The sequence below is a fragment of the Babesia bovis genome (genome assembly GCF_000165395.2).
Source record: "Babesia bovis T2Bo chromosome 4 map unlocalized Chr4_2, whole genome shotgun sequence".
Taxonomy (NCBI): domain Eukaryota; phylum Apicomplexa; class Aconoidasida; order Piroplasmida; family Babesiidae; genus Babesia; species Babesia bovis.
In genome coordinates this window covers 462,149-481,009 of record NW_026261572.1, presented here as the reverse complement: position 1 = coordinate 481,009, position 18,861 = coordinate 462,149, and the positions used below count along the sequence as shown (strand labels likewise).

Below are 18,861 nucleotides of genomic sequence, written 5' to 3'. Positions count from 1 at the left end.
CGTTTATACTATATTAGACAATTGTTTTATTAACTTTATCATGACGATTTTTCTTGTTGTGCCATGCTTTTAAGGTTAATTTCTGTCCATGTGGTTACTGGTGATCGATATCTGTGTGTTACGTTTTGGGTATTGATACTACTTACCCTAGGAACATTTGCGATGCATCCTTTGATACCATGGACAGAACTGTGTAAAGGCATGTTGCTGAGCAGCTGGTAACATCACTGCCGGTGGCATCGCCCTGTGTGAATAAGCTGATGGGCCATATTGGTGTAAACGGCAGTTTTGCAATTATGCATCCTTCAAAATAGCTCATCACCAAAAGCATCAGCAGCATGAAAATGGCTCCGTTGATGAGATTGTACCATGTTTGGTAGCCGCGTATATCGCTGAGTGTATATAAAGTGTCTAAGGCTCATGTATTAAATACGTGCTCAAATTAATGCAGGCTATTCACATTGTACTATCCATAGCATAGCGCTTTAGATTATAGGTTCTATCGCAATCACGCTAGGGCTAGACCTCACGGAATATAGATACAAGGCACATGTGTTCCACTGGGTATGTCATTCTACCATGATACGTACAACTTACTTTGAGGCGTCGAGTAGGCGTTTATTCACATCCTGGAAACAGTTGTAGTTAGCCGTGCGTGGTTCGACTGTGTAAATTAGGGGTTCAGTGCACTAACTTACATAATACGTATGTGCGGTGGTACTCTTCGAATCGTTCCTGTACTTCTTCGAATTTCTTTTTGAATCCAGGTCTTCTGTATACAAATACATATGCCAGCAACTCTTTGAGGCATCCGCATGCCACTGAGAATGCGACTATGATCAGAAGATCACGCTTGTCGAAAGCTGGCAATTCCGTAGTGGACATTTTAGCTTCGTTATATAATATGAAACCGCTCAACTATGAATCCTTGTTAGCAATTGGGCTTGAGCACACGGGTACTACTGCTCAAGGGTTGCGATAGAATCGTGGTTAACAATTGCGGCCGTTGTGATTCCTTGTCTATGCTACAACGTCCGGTCTAGACTCGAGAGGTTACTATTGCATAGATTGCATTTGGCATAAGGTTTGACACAAATTAATTTGCGATTATTTAAATATAGACTGATTACGGAAGTTGTTATATTATTCCCGTTTAGTTGCACACGCTATATAGACGCGTTTCATTAATGTCGCATTTATTTAATATTAATGTTTTAAATATTGGGTATATTTATACATTGCTTTATTTTGTTGTATTTGCGTGTGTTTATATATATCGTGTTGTATTGAGTTCGTTCTTGTAGCATACATCAGTCTGCATCAAGATGTTGGAGTTAAAGTTGAACCACGCTGTTGTGTTGCGTCGTATTTTCGACTGTATGCGTGACATCATTAGCGATGGCAATATCGACTTTGATGCTACGGGAATGTCCCTTCAGGCATTGGATGGTAACCACGTCGCTTTGGTCCACCTTAAGCTTCATGAGAGTATGTTATAATTTGCTTTCTTATGTGTTAGCTTGGTGTTATCTGGAGCATATACGTCATTATTCACTTGATAATACACTTCAGGTGGTTTCAGTTTATACCGTTGTGACCGTCCACGTGCTCTTGGTATAAACCTGAACTCTGTGACCAAGGCATTTAAGTCATGCAGTAACCATGATTCTGTATTGATTCAGAGTGAGGAGGAGAAGGATTACATTTCATTTATTTTTGAGAACAATGGTATGTTGCTGTTATGTGTTAACATATTCTTCAGTTGACGATCGTGTGATGAGTTTTTCTTTGAAGCTCATGTCTATTGAGCAGGATGCTTTGAGCATTCCTGAGAACACTGAGGGTTACGATGCTGAGATAACTTTGGGTTCTAAGGAGCTTGCTAACATTTGCAAGCAGATGAATGAGTTTTCTGACACTCTCAAGCTTGATGTGTCTATTAATTCAGTTTCGTTTGCTACTCAGGGTGACCTTGGTTTTGGTGAGATTGTATTGAAGAACAGGCCTCCAACTAACGAGTCTGACTGTGGTGTTTCCGTTAAGGTTAGGCGTCCCATTAAGCAGAGTTACGCTACCAAGTATTTGCTTATGTTTGCAAAGGTATGTGTAGTGTTGTATTTCATAATCTCTAAACAGAGTTGTTGTTTAAGTGATGTTGTAACTCTTGGTTTATGTCAGAACCGGCCTATTGAGGTGAAGTACGACGTTAAGGATGCTATTGGTGATGCTGATTCGCCACATGCTCATATTCTTGGTGAGCTTAAATTTTACTTAGCTCCTAAGGTTGATGATGCCATGGACACTGATGCCTGATCTGCTTTAGGTGCAGCATATAATTTGGTAACCGTTATGGCACATTGGTTAATTTATCATTTACGCCCTTTTGTTTTATTGTTACAGGTGTTTAGCTAGGTTAACACATTGGCTGTTGACAGTAGTTACCACATTACATCATTGTTATGATTAGAACTGGCACCCAGCTATAGGCCTTAGGCAGGTTGGTGCTAGGAACTTTTCATATCCCCTATGGTTAATGTATGCACTAGTATATGAACGTACCATTCCGCTTGTATTTGCATGGGTTCTTCCAATTCTATGCCCTGGGCGGTGACATAAGCGATTTGTATGCGATCGCCTGCTGAGCAGTCGCGCAAGTAGAGCAGTCTCATGCAATCGATGGCTAATGCTCTAGCGGCATCTTTGGTCATGTTTGGGTTATGCTTTTCCCTTAGTGGTCCGATTGCGAAGTACTTGCCCATCCCTGTAAAGTTTGGATTGAGTCTTAATAGACACTCAAGTAAGTGTTGTGTATATTGTACCTACCTGTTACTACAAAATCATCTTTATACTGCGTTCCGTACATGTCTGCATATCCTAGGAAAGGGCCATTTTGGCTGACTCCTGCTACGATAGCTGAGTTCCACAATGGGTTCATCTTGGAGCGTCTTGCGTAGAAGACACGGCCGAGGTAGTTGTGCAAAGCTTCAGGACCTAGGTGGCAACTTGCATGATCGTTGTTATTATCTAGCATCTCTCGTCTAACTGTTGCTTGGAGCAGTTGTGTGATATACTGGTGATCGGCCACATCCCCTGATGTGCAGAAAATGGTGTCCTTGGCTAACTTTTCAATTCGTTGTACGTTATTGGTACGGTTCTGTCGTCCATAGCTGTCTACATCGGTATGTGCGTACTTTAGCGGTTTACTTACATTTCGTGTCCGCTGCGAGCAACACACCACCATCAAACTTCATGCCTACTACGGCAGCTCCCGTTACGTATCCGCTCATTGTGTTATAAATATAGTGATAAAAATTGAGGAAGGTAGTTCACTGCGTCATTGGGGCGTGACTTTGTGCCCGGTGGTTACTGGGGGTGACGCGACAAAATTGTTTTTTTTAAAAAATTTCAATTAGATTCTGAAAAATTGGAGTCAGAGTTATCGTAACTCTCTGCATCATCGTCTTCCTCATCGTCATCTTCATCCATGTCCTCATCTTCGGCAATACCTAGGTACCAGTAGATGGCTTCTGGGATCAGCTTATCCTGTATATTGTGACATTTCCAGAGTGTGTAACTTACCCTAATGACAATGCCAATGTCGTAATCTTCTTCAACATACATTTCAAGCTCTGCGATCTCCTGCTTCGTCATCCTGGACAATGCCTCGTTAGATGGCACTTCCTGGGTGGTGAAGAAGCGGAAGAAGCTGGGCTGATCTTCGACTTCGGTCTTGGTTCGTGTTTCTTTGGTGCGTTTGTGGCGTTGTATCTTGGTAACTGTTTGTCTAGTGACATCTTTGTCCGGGTACCAGTTGATTTCGGTTGCTTCCGTACCTTGTAGCAGTGCCTCCACTTCGCCGTCAATCACCTTCATTGTGTACTGTTTAGTAAGTACCTTGTTAGAGAAATATGGGTTTTCGTCGAAAGTCATGATGATACGGAACGATTCCTGCTTCAGGGGTTCTAGGAATTCCGCCTTTACATCGGATAGGTATGCCAATACTGCTTCATCGCGGAATTCAATGATTGACCTCAATGTGTTGTTATTTTTCATGGCCGTTAACCAGAATTTCGGTAGTGAAGGTGTGCCCTTTTCGGTTCCGCATGGTGTGGTAAGTACTTTCTCACGTTCGTCGTAGAGTGGTTTGAATAGATTGTCGTACTTTGCGCGTAATTCATTTAGTTCCTTGTTGTATGCAACATCCAATTCATCGCGGGATTTCTACACATTTGTGTGATTGATACGCTTTATGTAATTACCTGAAGACGTTGTAGCTTATCGACAGTTAATCTTTGCGATTCATTGAGTTTACCCAGTGGTCCATCTGCAAATCACTAATGTCTAAATTATTGCTCACACAAACCCAAAGAGACGTTTTTAATGCGCTCGATCAGCATAGACTCGTCTGCCATCGTTATAGTATGGTTATAAATAAGTTAAAAACGTGAATGGTAGTTGAGCAAGCGTAAGGAGTGACGCATTTCTGAACCTTGCGTGGGGGGAGTGGTACACGCTGTTTTTTTTGGCACGAGTCGTGGGCTAATGTGTGACATGGAAAGATTCTAGGTTTCTCATTTCATTTGAAAGTACGACTTTTAAGGTTCAGAGCGAGCCGGCCTTACGGAAGGTTGCACAATTATATGTACTACAACACACCTTTTACATAACTACTTAGTTTTGATTAAGACGCTCTAATCTTTCTGTATTTTATGATACAACAGTTTATAGCTGTATACCGTATATCGTGGTTAATTGTCTTGTGTTTTGATCCAGTGTACGTGTCATGTGAACGCGGGTGTGTTGAACGTATTTCTTTGGATCAGTTCTTTATCTGCTGAACTTTCAGGTGGTTGGATTGTGCTAGATATACTTATTTCATTCTGCTCTTTATATTAATTTCGAAAAAACTGTACTAATAATTCGTGTTAGCACAAGATCCACATGTGTGATCTCTCATTTTATAATTAAGCAATTAAATCTTGATATTAGAACAAAAATCATTGATAGTGTGTATATTTATACTGACTTTAACGTATCGTTGGCATAGTTTGCGTTGTTGAGGCAGGAGCCCAACGCGTACCCGCGTGGGATCGCTGTGTATGTAGTCACTACATAATTTCGAGAGGGTACAATTCCCAATTGGCATACTATTAACTGTAGAATAAAAATGGCACTAAAACGCATTCACAAGGTAACTATCTTGCTTGTTTTGTTGACATATTGTAGGAACTTGCTGATCTCACCAAGGACCCACCTACAAACTGCAGTGCAGGTCCTGTTGGCGACGACATGTTTCATTGGCAAGCCACTATCATGGGGCCACATAACAGGTATGGTTATATGTTAATTTAGCGTTTTTATATTTGTTCAGTTTATACCAGAATGGTGTCTACTTTTTGAATATTCACTTCCCCAGCGACTACCCATTTAAGCCACCAAAGGTAGGCGTCCCTATTGTATCTATATGTCTAATACTACTTATGGTTATATTTCCGTGTTCTACTTGGGTTTTGTTAAATATATGGCGTGGGATATAGTATGTCATTGGCTAATATATTACCTGGTTGTTTCTACTTTTTTTCATTACAATCTCTATATATTCCTTGACAAATACTTTCAGGTTGCATTTACCACTAAGGTATACCACCCTAACATTAACAACAACGGTGCGATTTGTCTTGATATACTGAAGGACCAATGGAGTCCTGCTCTTACGATTTCTAAGGTTCTTCTTTCTATATCTTCGCTTCTAACGGATCCTAACCCAGGTACGTTACGTTATGTTTTTGATATATCCTCCAGACGACCCTCTGGTTCCAGAGATAGCGCAACTGTATAAGCAAAATCGCAAACTTTATGAGTCGACAGTTAGGGACTGGGTGCAGAAGTATGCTACTTAATCCTTTACTACCACCACGGCATCTGGTATTATTAGGCGCTTATTGAAGGCACGTGGGTACAATAGAATAAGAGTCTGATTAACATCTCCATTGGCGCCTGAGGGTTTATCTAGATATCTTAACAACGTCTTAAGCCTAAAAATTGCATGTATACATGTTATATGGGATACGTTATTGTATGTGGAGATTTATTAGCTACATTTTTGTACAATGGCGTTGTCATAGTTAACTAGTGGCAGACTTACTTGCTACGGTTGATCAATACATTGCATTTATTTCCGTTAAGTTCTCCTCTGTATAGTATTGTTGTTTCTGTGGAATCCGCTGAATATGCCTGGAACAGGACAACGTTCTGTTTTCCAAAGTGTCTGTCTAGCTCTTCAACGCGGTATTTGTATAGGAATTCGAGTATTATACTAGGTACTAGTCCTACAGTGCTAACATTTGCGCTCGGTGCTATATTGTTTAGAAATTCGTGGAATGCGATCATGATCTTGTCACGGCGTTCTGCTGCTTCCGTGATCAATTGGTTATAGATCAACCTCGCTTTGGGATGGAGGTCGTTGAAAATTCTCGTTCGTTCCAATAAGCTGTGTTGACATCCCAGTTCATCTGTGTTAAACGGGTTTTTGAGGTTGCAATTGTCACTATGTGATTCCGCTTCGTGGTATATGAGTTCGGTGATACAAAGCACTTACCCAGGCGCTTCCTGAGGCCTAGAAGGCCTGGCCGGCGTTCATTTGTCGTATTTGTGGACATTTAGTATTTTAGAAGTGGTGTGTATATCATAGCAGGTTACGTTGTATCGCGCGTCCTCCATCAGTGAGAATGTGTCCCTTTATCTGCAATGTCACGTTTTCACTTTCGCAGGTCGCAAAGGGATATTACATCCCGCCATGGTGTTGTCATAACACGTGGTATGGAGCGTGATTTGTTGAATGGCAGTGTGGACCTTCAGGTTTTGGATAGCGAGGAGTGCCAGGCGTTGACTAACACGCTCCAGGTGCTTATTGACACTGCTGAAGTCAATTCTACGAGTGACAACGATGTGTTACATGGCTGTAACAATACGGTGATTACATATTCTCAGCAAATAGTCCAGCAGTTATCTGAGCGGTATGTTTATATATTACTATTCATATACATCCAGTCGATACAAGGAGCGTTTGGCTGGTATATCGGTAGCTAATTCAGTTCAATACATTCGTTTTAAGCCTGGCTCTCTTAGGGAGCTTCCTGAGGAGCTTTTGAGTTCCATTGTTTCTGTGCTTGTATCGTTGATAGTCGAGCACATCGCAAGTAGTCGCAATGAAGACCAAGACTATTTACTCAAGTGGGCTGGCGTCGTCATTAGGCGCATAGGCAAGCTTTTACAGTATGTTTTCGTAATGATAGATATATAATTCCAGGGTCAACGAGATATTATTGGATGCTTTGCTTAAGCCCATAACTCAGTATTCCATGTTGAGGGCTTTATCAGTTGACATGAACACTTTGGTTAACCGTCAGATGCACTTGGATATTATCTTGGAGCAGCTGAGTCTTTTACAGCCTGACTTGGATGAGGAGTTCAAGCGTAATGTTGAGGAGGCTCGTGATTACTTGAACAGTACTGACGTGGGCAATGTCATTCGTCGTCCCAGTATGGGTATATTCAATTCAATATCTCGCAAGATAAATCGCGTCTTGACTAGGGCTATGGAGCCTACGGAATCCAGTGGTCATCGTGACTCAGAATCTGCTGAGCGCACTAGCAGTATTGACGGTGTCGTTGAAACCTGTGAATCTGAGGTAGAGGAAGTGGCTGAGGACCCTGACTTTGAAGATGCTGATGCCAAATCGGATATTAACTTAAATGATGAGTTGTTGTTAGACACAGTTCCGGCACGTGCTGTATTGTTGCGTAACTTGGTTACCGGTTACATTATGAGTGGTCACAATGACTCTCGCGTTCAGTTACTATTTCAGGAATTTTCATCAGCTTTGGGTATGAGTAAGCACACTGTATTGGCTTTAGAGACGTACATAGCAGCTGAGTTGGTGAGTGCCATTCATTCATCTAACACTGGCACTACTAAGAAGGTAACTCGCAATTTAAAGATTGCTGCTGTCGCTGCCGGTGGCGGTGCTTTGATAGCTCTGAGTGCTGGTGTAGCTTCTCCAGCGGTTGCTGCTGGCATAGCTGTACTTGGTATTGGCGGTGGTGGAATGTCTGGTTACTTATCTACTACTGAAGAGGCTGAGCTTTTGGCGTCAATCTTTGGCGTGGGTTCGTCAGGCCTCGTTGGTTGGCGGGGTAAGAAGGCCAGTTCTCGTGTTGACCCTGACTTCCATCACATTAATGAGCAATCTGGTAGATCGCTTACTGTATGCATTGGCATTTGCGGTACTCTTTCCTCTGGTATTGAATTCATTTCAATGTGGGAGGAGGCGGTTCGTGCACCTCTATGTGACTTTTATGCTATGGAATGGGAAACTGGGTTATTACGTTGTTTGGGTCGCATGTCTCAGCTTATGTCAGAGCAGCCCTTTTCCGATAGTGCAGCTCGTCTTCAGGAGAAGTTGGCACCTAATAATGCTTTGGTACCTGTTATACAATGGCCATTACCGTTAATCCACTTTGCTCAGCCTTTTGAGAATGCGTTTACTATTGTTAATCAGAAGTCCATTTTTTATGGTGCCACATTAGCTCAGGCTATTATGGACCGTCATGCGGTGGGTGAGCGTCCTATATCCCTTCTGGGATACAGTGTGGGTGCTCGTGTGATTTTCCATGCTCTTTTGAAGCTGTATGACAAGCAGAAGCTGAGTATAATAAAGGATGTTGTTCTTATGGGTCTCCCTGTAATCGTTGATACTAGTGAATGGTTCCAGTGCAGCAGTGTAGTTGCCGGTCGTTTGATCAATGTCTATTCACGTCATGACTGGCAGCTGGGTTACATTTACCGTGACATAGAGTTTGGTCAGTCAGTTGCTGGACTACGTCCTGTAACTTCTGAGCGTGTTGAGAATTACGATGCCACTGACTTTATTAAGGGTCACCATAGTTACATGTCCAAAATATCGGATATTCTAACTTTAGTGCACATTGATTTATGATTAGTGCACTGTTAGGACGTTGTCTGGAGCGAGCATACGCTCCTATGTTACTAATAGGTGACATTTACTGTAATACTAGGTACTATCTTATATTAAAACAACGATTAGCCTTGTTTTACATGAATAGCTGCATGATGTTGCCGGGCTCAACCTCTGGTTCAGCTTCTTCTTCAACATCTGATGCTACGATATCTTCTGTGGTTGCGCATGGTTGATCGTTTTCAACTTGTACTTTGAGTGCCAGTTGATTAGTTTTCTGATTCTTTTTGTGTAGTAGTACAGGATCCTTTTTGGGGTCGTAATGTCGACTTGGGTCTATTTTTCCATATCGTTTTTCGAAGCTATCTATTGGTATATTAGTTCTTGTATTGATAGCTTTTTGTATGCGTTCAGGATCTCTTTTTTCTTCTAGTTTGAACTTGTCGTATATTTGTTTATCTGTGAATTCTGGTAGCATTGATCTTACCATGAGTAGGTCAGATCCAAAGTTCCTTAGTGCTTCGTAGAACCTTGCTGTATCCTCTGTTGACCACTTGACTGTTTTTGATCTTCTGTATGCGCTTGCATACTGTCCTCTTCTGGTATATCCCATATCTACTACGTGATGCCTTGTTCCTAGTAGGCACTGTACATCAGCTCCGAAGTAGCTGAGGTCCATATTACTTGCTGACTGTGTTGGTTCCACTGGTACTGGTTTTTCAAATGGATCTTGCATTCTTCCTAGTCTTTGCACTCGTTCCCAAACTGTTTCTTTACTGTTATCTACGATATCTAGATTTCTGACACGTGTTGGTCTTAGTGTGTCAATTACTTCCATCCTTTCCCTTTTAACAGGTTCCATTTTGGTATATTTAGTATACATTACAGATGTGTATGGCACTGATTGATATATTAAACGGTGTGTTGGTAGTAATTATCTGTACGTTGTGTGGTCGATTACCCTGCATCACCGTCTCATTTATACATTCCCGAGATATCTATACGTCGTTTAGTTCCTGTATTGTTTTCAGCTATGTTGATAACTGCTGATTTTGCATTTTCATCTAACTTTTTCTGATCGAATGTGCCCTGTATATATATTAGGTGCATTTTATATAGCATACCGTTGTTTGTGGAACTAAATCCGCTGCGTTGCACTGGCTACCCTGGTTATCTGTTTTTGTGGATACGGACTCGATTAGTTTCTTGAGGTCCGCTATTTGTATATCTACATCTTCGACTGTATCTTTCATACGTTGCTGTTCCTCATCGGTCATATTTCCCATTAACAACCTCATCATTATTTCTTTTGATTCGGTGAATGTGCGTAGTGCCAATCCCAGTTGTCCGCTAAACATTTGGCATTGTGCCAATGACACGTATATTGACGCTAGATGTCGTTCTGGTACGTGATATTGTCTTCTGAGTTCCACTGCGCGTTGGTACTCCGTTGCTGCTTCTGGGAACTGGTTGTTTGTGAAGAACATATCACCCAATCTAACACAGCAGTACGATGCATCTAGTACTTCCTTTTCCATTTCAGGTCCTTTGCTAGTCTGCGACTCCAGGAAATCCTTGTAGCAGTGGAAGGCAATTTGGAACATTTCGAATGCGAGCTGTATGTGCTGTGGACTAGAATTCGTTCATACCGTTTCATCAGACGCTTCCTTTTGACCGGCATTTTCCAATACAGTTTCTGCTGACGGCAGGCTTCCATCAGTGCCTATATGGTTTGTAATAAACTGGTAATACCATACCTGTATCTACTGCCGATGCGAACATTGATTGGTTTTCTTCTTCTTTAGTTAACAGCGAGTCTGCGTACCATAGGTAGCACTCCCTCAATGCATTATCATAGGGGTTATTAGCGCTTCTGCATCGTGTTTAGACAACGTGGACTTTTAGGTACCTTATCTCAACGCATCGTGAGAAGCATTCCGCCGCTTCTGCGTAGTCCTTCAAGATTTTGAAGTTGTGTTTCCCTCTTTCAAAGAGTTCATCAGCTGTCATGGAAGCATAGTCTGGAGCTTCACTATCGGCTGTGTTTTGCATTGTCTCTGTATTGTCTGCCATTGTAGCGATATTTATGTGTGCCTACACACACTTTAAAATCTAGAACTTGTTATTAATGCTATGTGGTAGTCTACGGTACCATCTACATGGAGTGTAGCGCGACATCACCGGCACACACAGGTTAATATACGAGAAATTAGCGCCTATACACTAGTTTGCGGAAGTTAAAGTACAGGTGTAGCACACCGTCACTGAAGCAGTTTTTGAAACCGCGTGATGGGTCAGTATCCCATTCTCTGGCTGGTATGCGGAACGCCAGCGGGGCGTATGGCCGCGCTCCCTTGAATACTAGCAGGCACGTTTCGCTGCTATTACCATCTTTCACTAGTTTCCACTGCGGTGTGGCCTTTGGATCTTCAAGATCGCTGTAGAAGATACTGAATTTAAACCCTTGGACGCTCTTTGGCGGCGGGTTGTCCACATCAAAGTGTGCTAGATTGTATTTATTCCACTCGTAGCTCATGGTAACTCGTGCTGCAAACAGTGGCTTAGGGCCCGTAGACGATTTGTATTCCACTGTGGAGCGCATAATATGTTCGTCGGTATCCAACTTCAATGCTTGCATGAACCGTTCGTATTTCTTATCGGTTTTTTGTACATTCCTCGGGGATATGACTTGTATTTTAGTGCTGTAATAGATGAGTACTTAAGTCAAATGTATATGTAACTCTTTTTCAGGGGAACATTGTTGACACAGGTTCCGGGAGCACGAGAGTGTTCTTTATCACAGGTTCTTAGTCCTAGTCTGCCGGTAGCACGTCGCAGACTCGGGTGGAATCCTGTAGTCCAGGTTATATATGACTTACCTATTACGTGTTGTTAGTGCGCCATCGTTGTTATATTCCCTTAGGATTGCACAAGCCTGGATTGTTTGTCTGTGTGTTTATCTACCTACCTTAAAATACGGTATACGACACAGTGCAAATTCCCAGAAGTTGGTGTCCACAATAGCGTTAGATGACAGTTTCCGTTTGATTTCATTTTCATAGGTATCTAGGTCTTGCACTGACTTGGTAGACAGTATCTCGTCGATTTTCTTGGACACAGACTCGCCAATCTCAGTTGGTAATATCTGTCCATCCAATCGTGTTTTTACGATAGTAGATAACGCCTCAAAAAAAGCTTTTTCAGGGTCTCTAGAAAAGTATACTTTAGCTTCCAGGAGCTCTAGATACTGCGACAGCAACTCTTTGTCAGCTTCATCGAACAACGTGCTTGCGTCAGCTATAGCACTATTTGACGATAGAATAACGTCCAATTCATTGGCTCTACCTGGGATCAGTATGTATTATATCAGCGTAGCCTACCATCCTGTATGCGCAGTTTCGACTTCTCCAATGCCTGTTTATACATGAATTCATCTTCTGTCAATTCATAGTTGTCACCAGTGTTTGTATCTTGTATTCCCGAGGACTTAATCCGTTTTATGTTGGCCTCTTGCCCTTTTTCTGCGATGGTAGCATCGGTAATGCTACTAGGTTTCAAATCTTGATTCTTGGTTTCATCGGCCTTACGCTTCCAAAGCGCCGGGCCACGACTAAGTGAGCTGGAACCGTTTTCATCCGTGTTCGTAGACACTACGAATTTAAGTGTTTTACCATCGATTCCATTGGTAAAGGTGTGTATTTGCTTCCCTGGTTGACTTCCATCGCGCGTCTTGGACACATTGTTATCAGGGTCACGCCCTGATGAATTTATCAGTATCCCAGGCATATGTATGCCAGGGTGTGGATGTATTTAGCCCTTTAGTGTCCCTTGAGTCGAAGAAAACGGCTCAAATTCTGGGGTGAAGCCCCCGGTCATTAGGTTGACCTGTGATTCATCAGTGAATTGATTCTTCGAATGAAGGTTCTTAACCCCCGATGATGAGTATTGGTCTGAAACCATGTGTTGACACAACTTGGCCAACCATACCTTGTAAACACAGGCCCTGAGGGGGACCATAACCTTTAACTACTTTTAGTTATATTTTTCATTGCAATATTTGAACATTGCCGCTGCCACTGCTCCCCAAGTTATCAATGCCGCCCACGTTTCTATATTCAGTAACCTGAACGTCGTGGGTACGAAAAAGAACGTGAACGGTCCTGCGTCGTGTTGTATATATATGTGCCAATTTACCTAGCGGGTTACGTCTACTCCAGCATATGCATAGTATTTGCGGTATGAGTGCTGCTAGTGGCCACGATGCGACGAAGCATACCATCTTGGTTTTTATGGTCCTATATTAGTGTAGTTCCATATATCACATATTTACCTTGCCCGGTTTTGATCTTCAAGTTCGCTGGGTTCGATTGCCATATACTTGGGCAACTGCCGGTATATATTCATTGCGATTATGAATAGTGTCACGGCGTATAGTACTCTTAGGGCCATGAAGTTACTTGTGAAGAATACTGTGACATATGTTGTTTATATAGTATTCCTACCATAATGTGCCACCATTCCAGCGAAACCTGTGTACTCGGGGCTCAAGAAGTCGATGGGTACTAGTGCCAACAGGTCGTATATTAGTTTAGCTTTTACCTGCACAATTCCGTGTTTCTCTAAAAATCCATTACCATAGCAGCGAAGAATATGAATATGCGTTGTTGGCTTTTTCCGTCCATGAATTGCAATGCCAATGAGAGTATTGCTGTGTGGATTGAGTGTACATCGTAATTCCATACCTTCTCCTGTGAAGCTTAGCGTCATTAGCAGCCACAGCGGCATCACATCGTGCGTGAGTCCTAGGAATAGCGACGCTATGACGTGTGCTATATGGATAATGGATTAGCATAAGCGTTTCATACCACTAATGATGGACATTGACGAGTTCGATAGCGGGTCTGGATAGCATCAAGATGTTATCACGCTTACTTACCTGTAGCTACCACGTAAAGAAACGCGATGCCAGAGAACAGCAGTACTGTTATATTAATGAAATCCCAGGAGTGGGATGCAACCTGTTGGATATGTGTCTTGTAACTTTGGCGTACCATTAATTGAACTTCAGAGAATGCAGATACCGGTTCTGGGTGTATATATTCTTCACTGTACATACTACTTACCCTGTTGTGTTGCTATCTTTGGTTGTTCTGGCTCCATTAGTGGCTGTGCCAGTTGCACTTGTATGATTTCGTCAAGTAACATCCCGGTTGGCGATTTGGCTATATGGCGCTAATCTATATATCTATACACACCTACCTGAATCAATTATATAGTTTAAAAAGCGTTCCTCATGGTCAGACCTTCTGGGTTTACTGCAGTGTCCGGTATTGCAGTGTTTCCGGTTATTATCCATTTCTGACCTTTCATCTTGCGTACTGGGTTGCAATACATTGCGATTAGTATCGAAAACCGGTCTCGTCGAAGCTCCATTACAAGTTTTCAACGACATCAGTTTGTAGGTAGACAGCATGATTGCTGTGTGAGCGTACAAATACACCCTGGACCATGTCATCGTTACACACTGGTATATTACATTTATACACACAGTATATAATGTAATATTGTGTTCTAGTGACTGCGTGGTGTTCACCTCCCTGTCGGCGGGTGTGTTGCACATTGTTCACAAGTCATATATAGCCTTTGGGACTATGTCATGGTTGATACCGACGTTGGTTGTTACATTAATGGCTCTTCATTCCAGGTGGTGGAAGTTCTCGGTGAGAGTTACACCCGTGATGTTGAGTTCATGGATTTGAGTGCCATTGAGATAGACAGGTGTCACACTCAGACGGCATTACGCTTAACAGAGTCTACCAGGAAGTCTGAACTTCCAGGGAACTTGCAATATTTGCGTATGTGTAAATCCATAGGCGACAATCGGATACTACTCATATATGGCGTGGATAATGACATGTCTTTTAGATCAGATTTTGACGCTGCCGGCATCGAGATTTACGGTAAACATAATGTTAAGGTGCCAAAACACTCACCATGTACTGTAGAGCAGTATAAGGACTGGTCTCGATACTGGCCTTTGAAGTATCTCAAGCCTAAGGTAACTCCCTTTGTGATAACGTAGGTTTAGATATATATTGTCACCTATACTAAATACTGTGCAGGCATGACGTGAAACTCAAAATCGCAACCATGATGTCGGCGGTACTCGAAGGTAGGTATATGGCTTAGTATCTACATTACTCCAGAATCTAAGCTCCAAGATGGCAAGGCAGTTTGCATCGTGACGTTCAAGGGCCATGTTATCGCAAAATCCATTGACCAGCGTGACAGCAACATCCTTAACCATGCGGCACTGCTCGCTGTGCGTAAAGTGGCCACGCTACAGCATCGGGACCCGCAATTGATGTATAATGCAAAACGGCGTTATACTGGTCTGCAGGACAATGGCGATGCTACAGGAACACCCGATCAAGAATCAGATGAAGCGTATCGTGGTACCTCCACGGACAAAGTAGACATTCCGGACTATCTTTGTACTGATTGCGAGGTGTTTATAAGCCACGAGCCGTGCTGTATGTGTGGTATGGCGCTATTGCATTCCCGTGTGTCCTCTGTGACCTATTACTATCCTAACGCGCGTTTGGGTTCGCTTGGTTCTGTGTACAGTTTACACAACAACAAGCAGTTGAACCATCATTTTCGTGTTTTTTCAATAAAAGACATTTAATATAATGCAAAGGTACTCGCTGGTACCACCTTTACACATATTAGGGGCTTTAAGGCGTTTGCACATTTCATACTCCAATAAGCGTCTTGAGACTGCAGACATCGCAAGGTAAATAGGTTCGAATTCAAGACACTGTCTATAGGAGGCTGGTTGTATATACTACTGGTGAGCGGTTGAAGTTAAAATTCCCTCAGTTGTATGTAACTTGGGAGATTCTTGACTACGACGCACCTGCATCTATGCGAGTAGAGTTTCTAAACGGCAAGACCGGTAGGTATGTCTCTATAGTCCCCTTGTGTGATACTGTGTCTTATATAGAGTGATGGTTGTCCCTGTATATTCTATCACATATACAGTGATGGTTGTGCCTGTATATTCTATCTCATACACAGTGATGGTTGTGCTCACATATTCTATCTTATATACTTATTCAGCTATTTGATTGAGGGATACAGCAAGCGTGAGAAGGAGCGTATAGTGGCTGACTGGCAGTTTAGTGCCAATTTGGAGCCTTGGCCGGAGACTCTGGCTCCTGTATATAATCCCGAGACACCAACTAGTGGCGATGGCGTGCAACGCTGACGATGAGGGCATCCCTCTGCAGACAATGGGCGCCACTGCCCATTCTGGAGGTAGTTGTGTTGGTACTAACCCAGCAACAGAAGTAGGTGCCCCTACAAATTTGGATGTGGAGATTGCTGATATAATTCCTAATCTCCCAAATCAGAATTCACGCCACTTACGGATGCACGTTGCAGCTTTTTATGACTCCTATTGCAACCTTAAGGCCAGGTTAGGCAAACGGATAAAGGAGCGTGTGATGCGTTTCATGCGCCATGAGATAGATCGCAATAATGCCGGTGCTCCATCTGGTGGTCGGGATGTTGAGGGTGGAAATGCTAGGCGTGCTTCTGACGTTACATATGATTCCTTAATTCTTAAGATAACACTTTTCCTTGGGTTTCTACTCCAGTATCCCATGATGTGGTTTGTTGGCAGTGTTTTATTCTGTGCTGGCAACACTACCAAATCGAGCGTGATGAAGGTATTTATGATATTATAGTTAATATATGTACAGTGGGGATGCGCAAACATGTTTTTATCAACTCTATCTATAATCTACAGTGTAACCCAGGCGACGCATCGGTTCCCGTAGGTGCTAGTCATACCCATTCCATTCTGTGTTAGGGGCGCAACCATTTTGGATACTACTATCCATTATGAATATGAATCGAGTCCAACCGAAGAAATTTGGTCATCAACCATTTTGGACTCCGACTTACGTGTAGACTTCAAGCGCTTTGTATTCCAGGAAGACCAGCTATGGGAGCCGTCTGTTGATTTGAAGCCGCGTGGTGACTATGAAGCCCTGTCATTAGGTGGTAATGGCAACTTAATTGAGTCGCGTGATTTTGAGGGCATGGGCCAAATATACATGTAAGTGCTGTATCTACCTTGCATATCATACAGTGAGAAAAACCAGGAAGTACACCTAAATGGCTATGTCCAAGTTGGTGCTAAAATGTCGTGTGATAAGGTTAACACCAGTGGTGATGTGCCACATCGGTATAGTGGTTCCAGGGAATTTCCCGTTGTGTACCTACCGCATCACGAGCCTATATTTGACGTTGGTTTCCGTTGTACTGATGCCAATTACAACGTGTTGTGGATAGGCGTCAATGCCCATGAGGTAAAGGACAATTACATGCAGAGCACGGTGTTCCATATATCATATATGCTAACGTGTACCCTGGCCTACGTGACCAATGGCTCACGACCTACTGTACACGAAGTGTTTCTCAAGACGCTTTGAATGATGTCACAGTTCCGAAACACCATATGTAATATATAGCTATTAATAAATTATACCATTTTTTGGCGTTCAATGTCCATTTTAGGACTTGCTTTTGTCGAACAGGATGCACAGGTCCGCTGATGTCTTCAGTGAGAAGAAGCTGTCAAATGACTTGGCAAGTAGTATATGCTGTTGTATTAAGCAGCCAACTGTAGGCTGCGACAGGAACTTCAAATTTTTGAAAATCCACGACTGGTTTTTGAAAATAGCTGCTAGCTTCATGCACGCCTCGCGTTCTTCGCTGCCGTCACCTATTGATGTAACTGTGAAGGGCAAGCCGTTTTTCAATTCGTCGTTGAAGTACTCCTCGATGAGGTCAATGAAGATGAAGTACTTCCAGTGTCGCTGTGACAACAAACTGTTTTCTAACCTGTCACGTGCTGATATGATGCGAATATTGTTAACAGCGAAGAATTCAGCCACGCGTGGGATGTAGCGTTCGCAACTCTGCATTAGCCATTCATAACTTGCATTTGTAACTATAACTAATCTCGAGATTGACAGCACCTTGTTTAGGTTTGCCAATACTGATTCTGTCAATCGATCGAGTTCTTTAGATATCATCTCTGGGTCTAGTAGGTGGCCCAGTCCACTCCTCTGTGAGCATGCCAGGGCGAATGTTGGTAGAATGGTGTCATCGTAATCGAAGATTACCAGATCGGATGTGCTTTGTGATTGCGCTGGTACTGCTTCATCACCGCTGGATACTTCGGCACTTGCGCAGTCCGTGCTCTCGGTATCTTCGTTATTCCTAGCGTCACTGACGTCATTTGACACGCATTCCGATGCTGTGGTACCACACCTATGTACCGCATCGGATATCCTTACAACTGTCTTGCGTTTAACTACTGCATTTACATCACAAATATTATCGTCAATCAGACGGAAAGTAGCTCCGTGGTTTTGCATATCGGAAGCCATGAAGGAATTGGCTGAGCTGGCACCTATAACGTCGCTCATTTTGTTAATGTGTATAGGCCTAGGATCCTCCAGAGATGATTAAAAGTCAAACTGCATTTAAAAATTGTTATTTTAAATCATTCCAGGGTGTAGCTCTATCGAATGTGTATTCGATAATAGCTTGGCAGTGATTCCCGTTTATTCTTCACTGCACTTTGGATTATAATATACTTAGTTTAATGCTGCAAGCACTCTGGTTAATAACCGCATCGCCAGTACTTTTGCACAGGGCTGCATAGTTGCTACACCTAACCTCGTTGCGGCACGTTGACGCGCAGGGTATCCCCGATCCTCGCATTTCAGGGATATGGTACCTCCTATTATACAATTGATTAAACTTATTCTGTGCCGTCGGTTTGTCGTTGGGACTGACTGCCCAC

The 18,861-nt window shown here is 42.7% G+C and overlaps 15 protein-coding genes across 15 annotated transcripts; 6 read left to right on the top strand and 9 right to left on the bottom strand.

The window, feature by feature from the left end:
- Window positions 1–18: 18 nt before the first annotated feature.
- BBOV_IV002080 (uncharacterized protein) lies at window positions 19–1,138 on the bottom strand. The gene is made up of 4 exons (XM_001609323.2): window positions 699–1,138; window positions 598–664; window positions 147–392; window positions 19–111 (listed from the first exon to the last, which is right to left on the bottom strand). The coding sequence occupies exons 1-4, from the start codon at window positions 883–885 to the stop codon at window positions 39–41; spliced, it is 573 nt and encodes a 190-aa protein (XP_001609373.2). The 5' UTR covers window positions 886–1,138; the 3' UTR covers window positions 19–38.
- Window positions 1,139–1,235: 97 nt separating this feature from the next.
- BBOV_IV002070 (putative proliferating cell nuclear antigen 1) lies at window positions 1,236–2,384 on the top strand. Its single transcript, XM_001609322.1, has 4 exons — window positions 1,236–1,488; window positions 1,573–1,728; window positions 1,763–2,100; window positions 2,137–2,384. The coding sequence occupies exons 1-4, from the start codon at window positions 1,326–1,328 to the stop codon at window positions 2,311–2,313; spliced, it is 834 nt and encodes a 277-aa protein (XP_001609372.1). The 5' UTR covers window positions 1,236–1,325; the 3' UTR covers window positions 2,314–2,384.
- A 45-nt stretch (window positions 2,385–2,429) lies between these two features.
- BBOV_IV002060 (Proteasome subunit family protein) lies at window positions 2,430–3,331 on the bottom strand. Its single transcript, XM_051767037.1, has 4 exons — window positions 3,209–3,331; window positions 2,824–3,171; window positions 2,560–2,761; window positions 2,430–2,524 (listed from the first exon to the last, which is right to left on the bottom strand). Exons 1-4 carry the CDS (start codon window positions 3,285–3,287, stop codon window positions 2,464–2,466), a joined length of 690 nt encoding a protein of 229 aa, XP_051623055.1. The 5' UTR covers window positions 3,288–3,331; the 3' UTR covers window positions 2,430–2,463.
- Window positions 3,332–3,339: 8 nt separating this feature from the next.
- Window positions 3,340–4,465, bottom strand: BBOV_IV002050 (Nucleosome assembly protein (NAP) family protein). The gene is made up of 4 exons (XM_001609320.1): window positions 4,364–4,465; window positions 4,260–4,324; window positions 3,580–4,221; window positions 3,340–3,543 (listed from the first exon to the last, which is right to left on the bottom strand). Exons 1-4 carry the CDS (start codon window positions 4,410–4,412, stop codon window positions 3,406–3,408), a joined length of 894 nt encoding a protein of 297 aa, XP_001609370.1. The 5' UTR covers window positions 4,413–4,465; the 3' UTR covers window positions 3,340–3,405.
- A 659-nt stretch (window positions 4,466–5,124) lies between these two features.
- BBOV_IV002040 (Ubiquitin-conjugating enzyme E2 D2) lies at window positions 5,125–5,996 on the top strand. Its single transcript, XM_001609319.2, has 5 exons — window positions 5,125–5,191; window positions 5,227–5,330; window positions 5,372–5,441; window positions 5,621–5,768; window positions 5,803–5,996. The coding sequence occupies exons 1-5, from the start codon at window positions 5,168–5,170 to the stop codon at window positions 5,898–5,900; spliced, it is 444 nt and encodes a 147-aa protein (XP_001609369.1). The 5' UTR covers window positions 5,125–5,167; the 3' UTR covers window positions 5,901–5,996.
- On the bottom strand, window positions 5,872–6,679 carry BBOV_IV002035 (uncharacterized protein). Its single transcript, XM_051767229.1, has 3 exons — window positions 6,599–6,679; window positions 6,146–6,560; window positions 5,872–6,035 (listed from the first exon to the last, which is right to left on the bottom strand). Exons 1-3 carry the CDS (start codon window positions 6,657–6,659, stop codon window positions 5,897–5,899), a joined length of 615 nt encoding a protein of 204 aa, XP_051623579.1. The 5' UTR covers window positions 6,660–6,679; the 3' UTR covers window positions 5,872–5,896.
- A 28-nt stretch (window positions 6,680–6,707) lies between these two features.
- BBOV_IV002030 (uncharacterized protein) lies at window positions 6,708–9,039 on the top strand. The gene is made up of 3 exons (XM_001609318.2): window positions 6,708–7,016; window positions 7,051–7,275; window positions 7,310–9,039. The coding sequence occupies exons 1-3, from the start codon at window positions 6,748–6,750 to the stop codon at window positions 8,997–8,999; spliced, it is 2,184 nt and encodes a 727-aa protein (XP_001609368.1). The 5' UTR covers window positions 6,708–6,747; the 3' UTR covers window positions 9,000–9,039.
- A 35-nt stretch (window positions 9,040–9,074) lies between these two features.
- On the bottom strand, window positions 9,075–9,880 carry BBOV_IV002020 (transcription factor TFIIIB family protein). The gene has a single exon (XM_001609317.2). It carries the CDS (start codon window positions 9,859–9,861, stop codon window positions 9,115–9,117), a length of 747 nt encoding a protein of 248 aa, XP_001609367.2. The 5' UTR covers window positions 9,862–9,880; the 3' UTR covers window positions 9,075–9,114.
- Window positions 9,881–9,949: 69 nt separating this feature from the next.
- BBOV_IV002010 (TPR repeat family protein) lies at window positions 9,950–11,091 on the bottom strand. Its single transcript, XM_001609316.2, has 5 exons — window positions 10,888–11,091; window positions 10,736–10,851; window positions 10,628–10,701; window positions 10,103–10,594; window positions 9,950–10,067 (listed from the first exon to the last, which is right to left on the bottom strand). Exons 1-5 carry the CDS (start codon window positions 11,049–11,051, stop codon window positions 9,954–9,956), a joined length of 960 nt encoding a protein of 319 aa, XP_001609366.1. The 5' UTR covers window positions 11,052–11,091; the 3' UTR covers window positions 9,950–9,953.
- A 90-nt stretch (window positions 11,092–11,181) lies between these two features.
- Window positions 11,182–12,779, bottom strand: BBOV_IV002000 (Cactus-binding C-terminus of cactin family protein). The gene is made up of 4 exons (XM_001609315.2): window positions 12,359–12,779; window positions 11,947–12,323; window positions 11,858–11,913; window positions 11,182–11,680 (listed from the first exon to the last, which is right to left on the bottom strand). Exons 1-4 carry the CDS (start codon window positions 12,762–12,764, stop codon window positions 11,188–11,190), a joined length of 1,332 nt encoding a protein of 443 aa, XP_001609365.1. The 5' UTR covers window positions 12,765–12,779; the 3' UTR covers window positions 11,182–11,187.
- A 7-nt stretch (window positions 12,780–12,786) lies between these two features.
- BBOV_IV001995 (putative integral membrane protein) lies at window positions 12,787–14,514 on the bottom strand. Its single transcript, XM_051767744.1, has 11 exons — window positions 14,238–14,514; window positions 14,102–14,200; window positions 13,915–14,064; window positions 13,844–13,879; window positions 13,721–13,807; window positions 13,613–13,686; window positions 13,481–13,577; window positions 13,309–13,447; window positions 13,173–13,273; window positions 12,966–13,138; window positions 12,787–12,928 (listed from the first exon to the last, which is right to left on the bottom strand). Exons 1-10 carry the CDS (start codon window positions 14,491–14,493, stop codon window positions 13,011–13,013), a joined length of 1,167 nt encoding a protein of 388 aa, XP_051623596.1. The 5' UTR covers window positions 14,494–14,514; the 3' UTR covers window positions 12,787–12,928; window positions 12,966–13,010.
- A 117-nt stretch (window positions 14,515–14,631) lies between these two features.
- BBOV_IV001990 (Cytidine and deoxycytidylate deaminase zinc-binding region family protein) lies at window positions 14,632–15,667 on the top strand. Its single transcript, XM_051767670.1, has 3 exons — window positions 14,632–15,056; window positions 15,101–15,150; window positions 15,185–15,667. Exons 1-3 carry the CDS (start codon window positions 14,635–14,637, stop codon window positions 15,664–15,666), a joined length of 954 nt encoding a protein of 317 aa, XP_051623054.1. The 5' UTR covers window positions 14,632–14,634; the 3' UTR covers window position 15,667.
- Window positions 15,668–15,669: 2 nt separating this feature from the next.
- On the top strand, window positions 15,670–16,265 carry BBOV_IV001980 (uncharacterized protein). The gene is made up of 3 exons (XM_001609313.2): window positions 15,670–15,774; window positions 15,809–15,940; window positions 16,101–16,265. Exons 1-3 carry the CDS (start codon window positions 15,671–15,673, stop codon window positions 16,246–16,248), a joined length of 384 nt encoding a protein of 127 aa, XP_001609363.1. The 5' UTR covers window position 15,670; the 3' UTR covers window positions 16,249–16,265.
- BBOV_IV001975 (putative integral membrane protein) lies at window positions 16,218–17,483 on the top strand. Its single transcript, XM_051767820.1, has 5 exons — window positions 16,218–16,298; window positions 16,335–16,711; window positions 16,745–16,818; window positions 16,855–17,103; window positions 17,137–17,483. The coding sequence occupies exons 1-5, from the start codon at window positions 16,232–16,234 to the stop codon at window positions 17,477–17,479; spliced, it is 1,110 nt and encodes a 369-aa protein (XP_051623601.1). The 5' UTR covers window positions 16,218–16,231; the 3' UTR covers window positions 17,480–17,483.
- A 43-nt stretch (window positions 17,484–17,526) lies between these two features.
- BBOV_IV001970 (uncharacterized protein) lies at window positions 17,527–18,551 on the bottom strand. Its single transcript, XM_001609312.2, has one exon. The coding sequence runs from the start codon at window positions 18,479–18,481 to the stop codon at window positions 17,561–17,563; it is 921 nt and encodes a 306-aa protein (XP_001609362.1). The 5' UTR covers window positions 18,482–18,551; the 3' UTR covers window positions 17,527–17,560.
- Between the last annotated feature and the right edge of the window lie 310 nt (window positions 18,552–18,861).

Excerpts from the sequence above, each read along its gene's own strand:
- BBOV_IV002080 (XM_001609323.2), bottom strand. The coding sequence starts at position 885 with ATGTCCACTACGGAATTGCCAGCTTTCGACAAGCGTGATCTTCTGATC. Across the intron at positions 393-597 it reads CGCCTACTCGACGCCTCAAA|CGATATACGCGGCTACCAAA; the intron begins GTAAGTTGTACG and ends ATATACACTCAG. Across the intron at positions 112-146 it reads GCATCGCAAATGTTCCTAGG|ATATCGATCACCAGTAACCA; the intron begins GTAAGTAGTATC and ends CGTAACACACAG.
- BBOV_IV002070 (XM_001609322.1), top strand. The coding sequence starts at position 1,326 with ATGTTGGAGTTAAAGTTGAACCACGCTGTTGTGTTGCGTCGTATTTTC. Across the intron at positions 1,729-1,762 it reads ATTTATTTTTGAGAACAATG|TTGACGATCGTGTGATGAGT; the intron begins GTATGTTGCTGT and ends CATATTCTTCAG. Across the intron at positions 2,101-2,136 it reads ATTTGCTTATGTTTGCAAAG|AGTTGTTGTTTAAGTGATGT; the intron begins GTATGTGTAGTG and ends ATCTCTAAACAG.
- BBOV_IV002060 (XM_051767037.1), bottom strand. The coding sequence starts at position 3,287 with ATGAGCGGATACGTAACGGGAGCTGCCGTAGTAGGCATGAAGTTTGAT. Across the intron at positions 3,172-3,208 it reads GCTCGCAGCGGACACGAAAT|ACAGCTATGGACGACAGAAC; the intron begins GTAAGTAAACCG and ends ATACCGATGTAG. Across the intron at positions 2,762-2,823 it reads AGATGATTTTGTAGTAACAG|GGATGGGCAAGTACTTCGCA; the intron begins GTAGGTACAATA and ends CAAACTTTACAG.
- BBOV_IV002050 (XM_001609320.1), bottom strand. The coding sequence starts at position 4,412 with ATGGCAGACGAGTCTATGCTGATCGAGCGCATTAAAAACGTCTCTTTG. Across the intron at positions 4,325-4,363 it reads CATTAAAAACGTCTCTTTGG|ATGGACCACTGGGTAAACTC; the intron begins GTTTGTGTGAGC and ends AGTGATTTGCAG. Across the intron at positions 4,222-4,259 it reads ATAAGCTACAACGTCTTCAG|AAATCCCGCGATGAATTGGA; the intron begins GTAATTACATAA and ends ACAAATGTGTAG.
- BBOV_IV002040 (XM_001609319.2), top strand. The coding sequence starts at position 5,168 with ATGGCACTAAAACGCATTCACAAG. Across the intron at positions 5,192-5,226 it reads CACTAAAACGCATTCACAAG|GAACTTGCTGATCTCACCAA; the intron begins GTAACTATCTTG and ends GACATATTGTAG. Across the intron at positions 5,769-5,802 it reads TCTAACGGATCCTAACCCAG|ACGACCCTCTGGTTCCAGAG; the intron begins GTACGTTACGTT and ends TATATCCTCCAG.
- BBOV_IV002035 (XM_051767229.1), bottom strand. The coding sequence starts at position 6,659 with ATGTCCACAAATACGACAAATGAACGCCGGCCAGGCCTTCTAGGCCTC. Across the intron at positions 6,561-6,598 it reads AGGCCTCAGGAAGCGCCTGG|CGGAATCACATAGTGACAAT; the intron begins GTAAGTGCTTTG and ends TATACCACGAAG. Across the intron at positions 6,036-6,145 it reads GTATTGATCAACCGTAGCAA|GCTTAAGACGTTGTTAAGAT; the intron begins GTAAGTCTGCCA and ends TGCAATTTTTAG.
- BBOV_IV002030 (XM_001609318.2), top strand. The coding sequence starts at position 6,748 with ATGTCACGTTTTCACTTTCGCAGGTCGCAAAGGGATATTACATCCCGC. Across the intron at positions 7,017-7,050 it reads GTCCAGCAGTTATCTGAGCG|TCGATACAAGGAGCGTTTGG; the intron begins GTATGTTTATAT and ends ATATACATCCAG. Across the intron at positions 7,276-7,309 it reads CGCATAGGCAAGCTTTTACA|GGTCAACGAGATATTATTGG; the intron begins GTATGTTTTCGT and ends ATATAATTCCAG.
- BBOV_IV002020 (XM_001609317.2), bottom strand. The coding sequence starts at position 9,861 with ATGTATACTAAATATACCAAAATGGAACCTGTTAAAAGGGAAAGGATG.
- BBOV_IV002010 (XM_001609316.2), bottom strand. The coding sequence starts at position 11,051 with ATGGCAGACAATACAGAGACAATGCAAAACACAGCCGATAGTGAAGCT. Across the intron at positions 10,702-10,735 it reads CGCATCGGCAGTAGATACAG|GCACTGATGGAAGCCTGCCG; the intron begins GTATGGTATTAC and ends CAAACCATATAG. Across the intron at positions 10,595-10,627 it reads AGGAAGCGTCTGATGAAACG|CTCGCATTCGAAATGTTCCA; the intron begins GTATGAACGAAT and ends CAGCACATACAG.
- BBOV_IV002000 (XM_001609315.2), bottom strand. The coding sequence starts at position 12,764 with ATGCCTGGGATACTGATAAATTCATCAGGGCGTGACCCTGATAACAAT. Across the intron at positions 12,324-12,358 it reads GAAACTGCGCATACAGGATG|GTAGAGCCAATGAATTGGAC; the intron begins GTAGGCTACGCT and ends TACTGATCCCAG. Across the intron at positions 11,914-11,946 it reads GTCGTATACCGTATTTTAAG|GCTTGTGCAATCCTAAGGGA; the intron begins GTAGGTAGATAA and ends CAAACAATCCAG.
- BBOV_IV001995 (XM_051767744.1), bottom strand. The coding sequence starts at position 14,493 with ATGACATGGTCCAGGGTGTATTTGTACGCTCACACAGCAATCATGCTG. Across the intron at positions 13,448-13,480 it reads TGGAATGGTGGCACATTATG|TATTCTTCACAAGTAACTTC; the intron begins GTAGGAATACTA and ends CATATGTCACAG. Across the intron at positions 13,139-13,172 it reads GAGTAGACGTAACCCGCTAG|GACCGTTCACGTTCTTTTTC; the intron begins GTAAATTGGCAC and ends AACACGACGCAG.
- BBOV_IV001990 (XM_051767670.1), top strand. The coding sequence starts at position 14,635 with ATGGTTGATACCGACGTTGGTTGTTACATTAATGGCTCTTCATTCCAG. Across the intron at positions 15,057-15,100 it reads GTAACTCCCTTTGTGATAAC|GCATGACGTGAAACTCAAAA; the intron begins GTAGGTTTAGAT and ends AATACTGTGCAG. Across the intron at positions 15,151-15,184 it reads GATGTCGGCGGTACTCGAAG|AATCTAAGCTCCAAGATGGC; the intron begins GTAGGTATATGG and ends ACATTACTCCAG.
- BBOV_IV001980 (XM_001609313.2), top strand. The coding sequence starts at position 15,671 with ATGCAAAGGTACTCGCTGGTACCACCTTTACACATATTAGGGGCTTTA. Across the intron at positions 15,775-15,808 it reads GAGACTGCAGACATCGCAAG|GAGGCTGGTTGTATATACTA; the intron begins GTAAATAGGTTC and ends CACTGTCTATAG. Across the intron at positions 15,941-16,100 it reads CTAAACGGCAAGACCGGTAG|CTATTTGATTGAGGGATACA; the intron begins GTATGTCTCTAT and ends ATACTTATTCAG.
- BBOV_IV001975 (XM_051767820.1), top strand. The coding sequence starts at position 16,232 with ATGGCGTGCAACGCTGACGATGAGGGCATCCCTCTGCAGACAATGGGC. Across the intron at positions 16,299-16,334 it reads CGCCACTGCCCATTCTGGAG|GTGCCCCTACAAATTTGGAT; the intron begins GTAGTTGTGTTG and ends CAACAGAAGTAG. Across the intron at positions 16,712-16,744 it reads CCAAATCGAGCGTGATGAAG|TGGGGATGCGCAAACATGTT; the intron begins GTATTTATGATA and ends ATATATGTACAG.
- BBOV_IV001970 (XM_001609312.2), bottom strand. The coding sequence starts at position 18,481 with ATGAGCGACGTTATAGGTGCCAGCTCAGCCAATTCCTTCATGGCTTCC.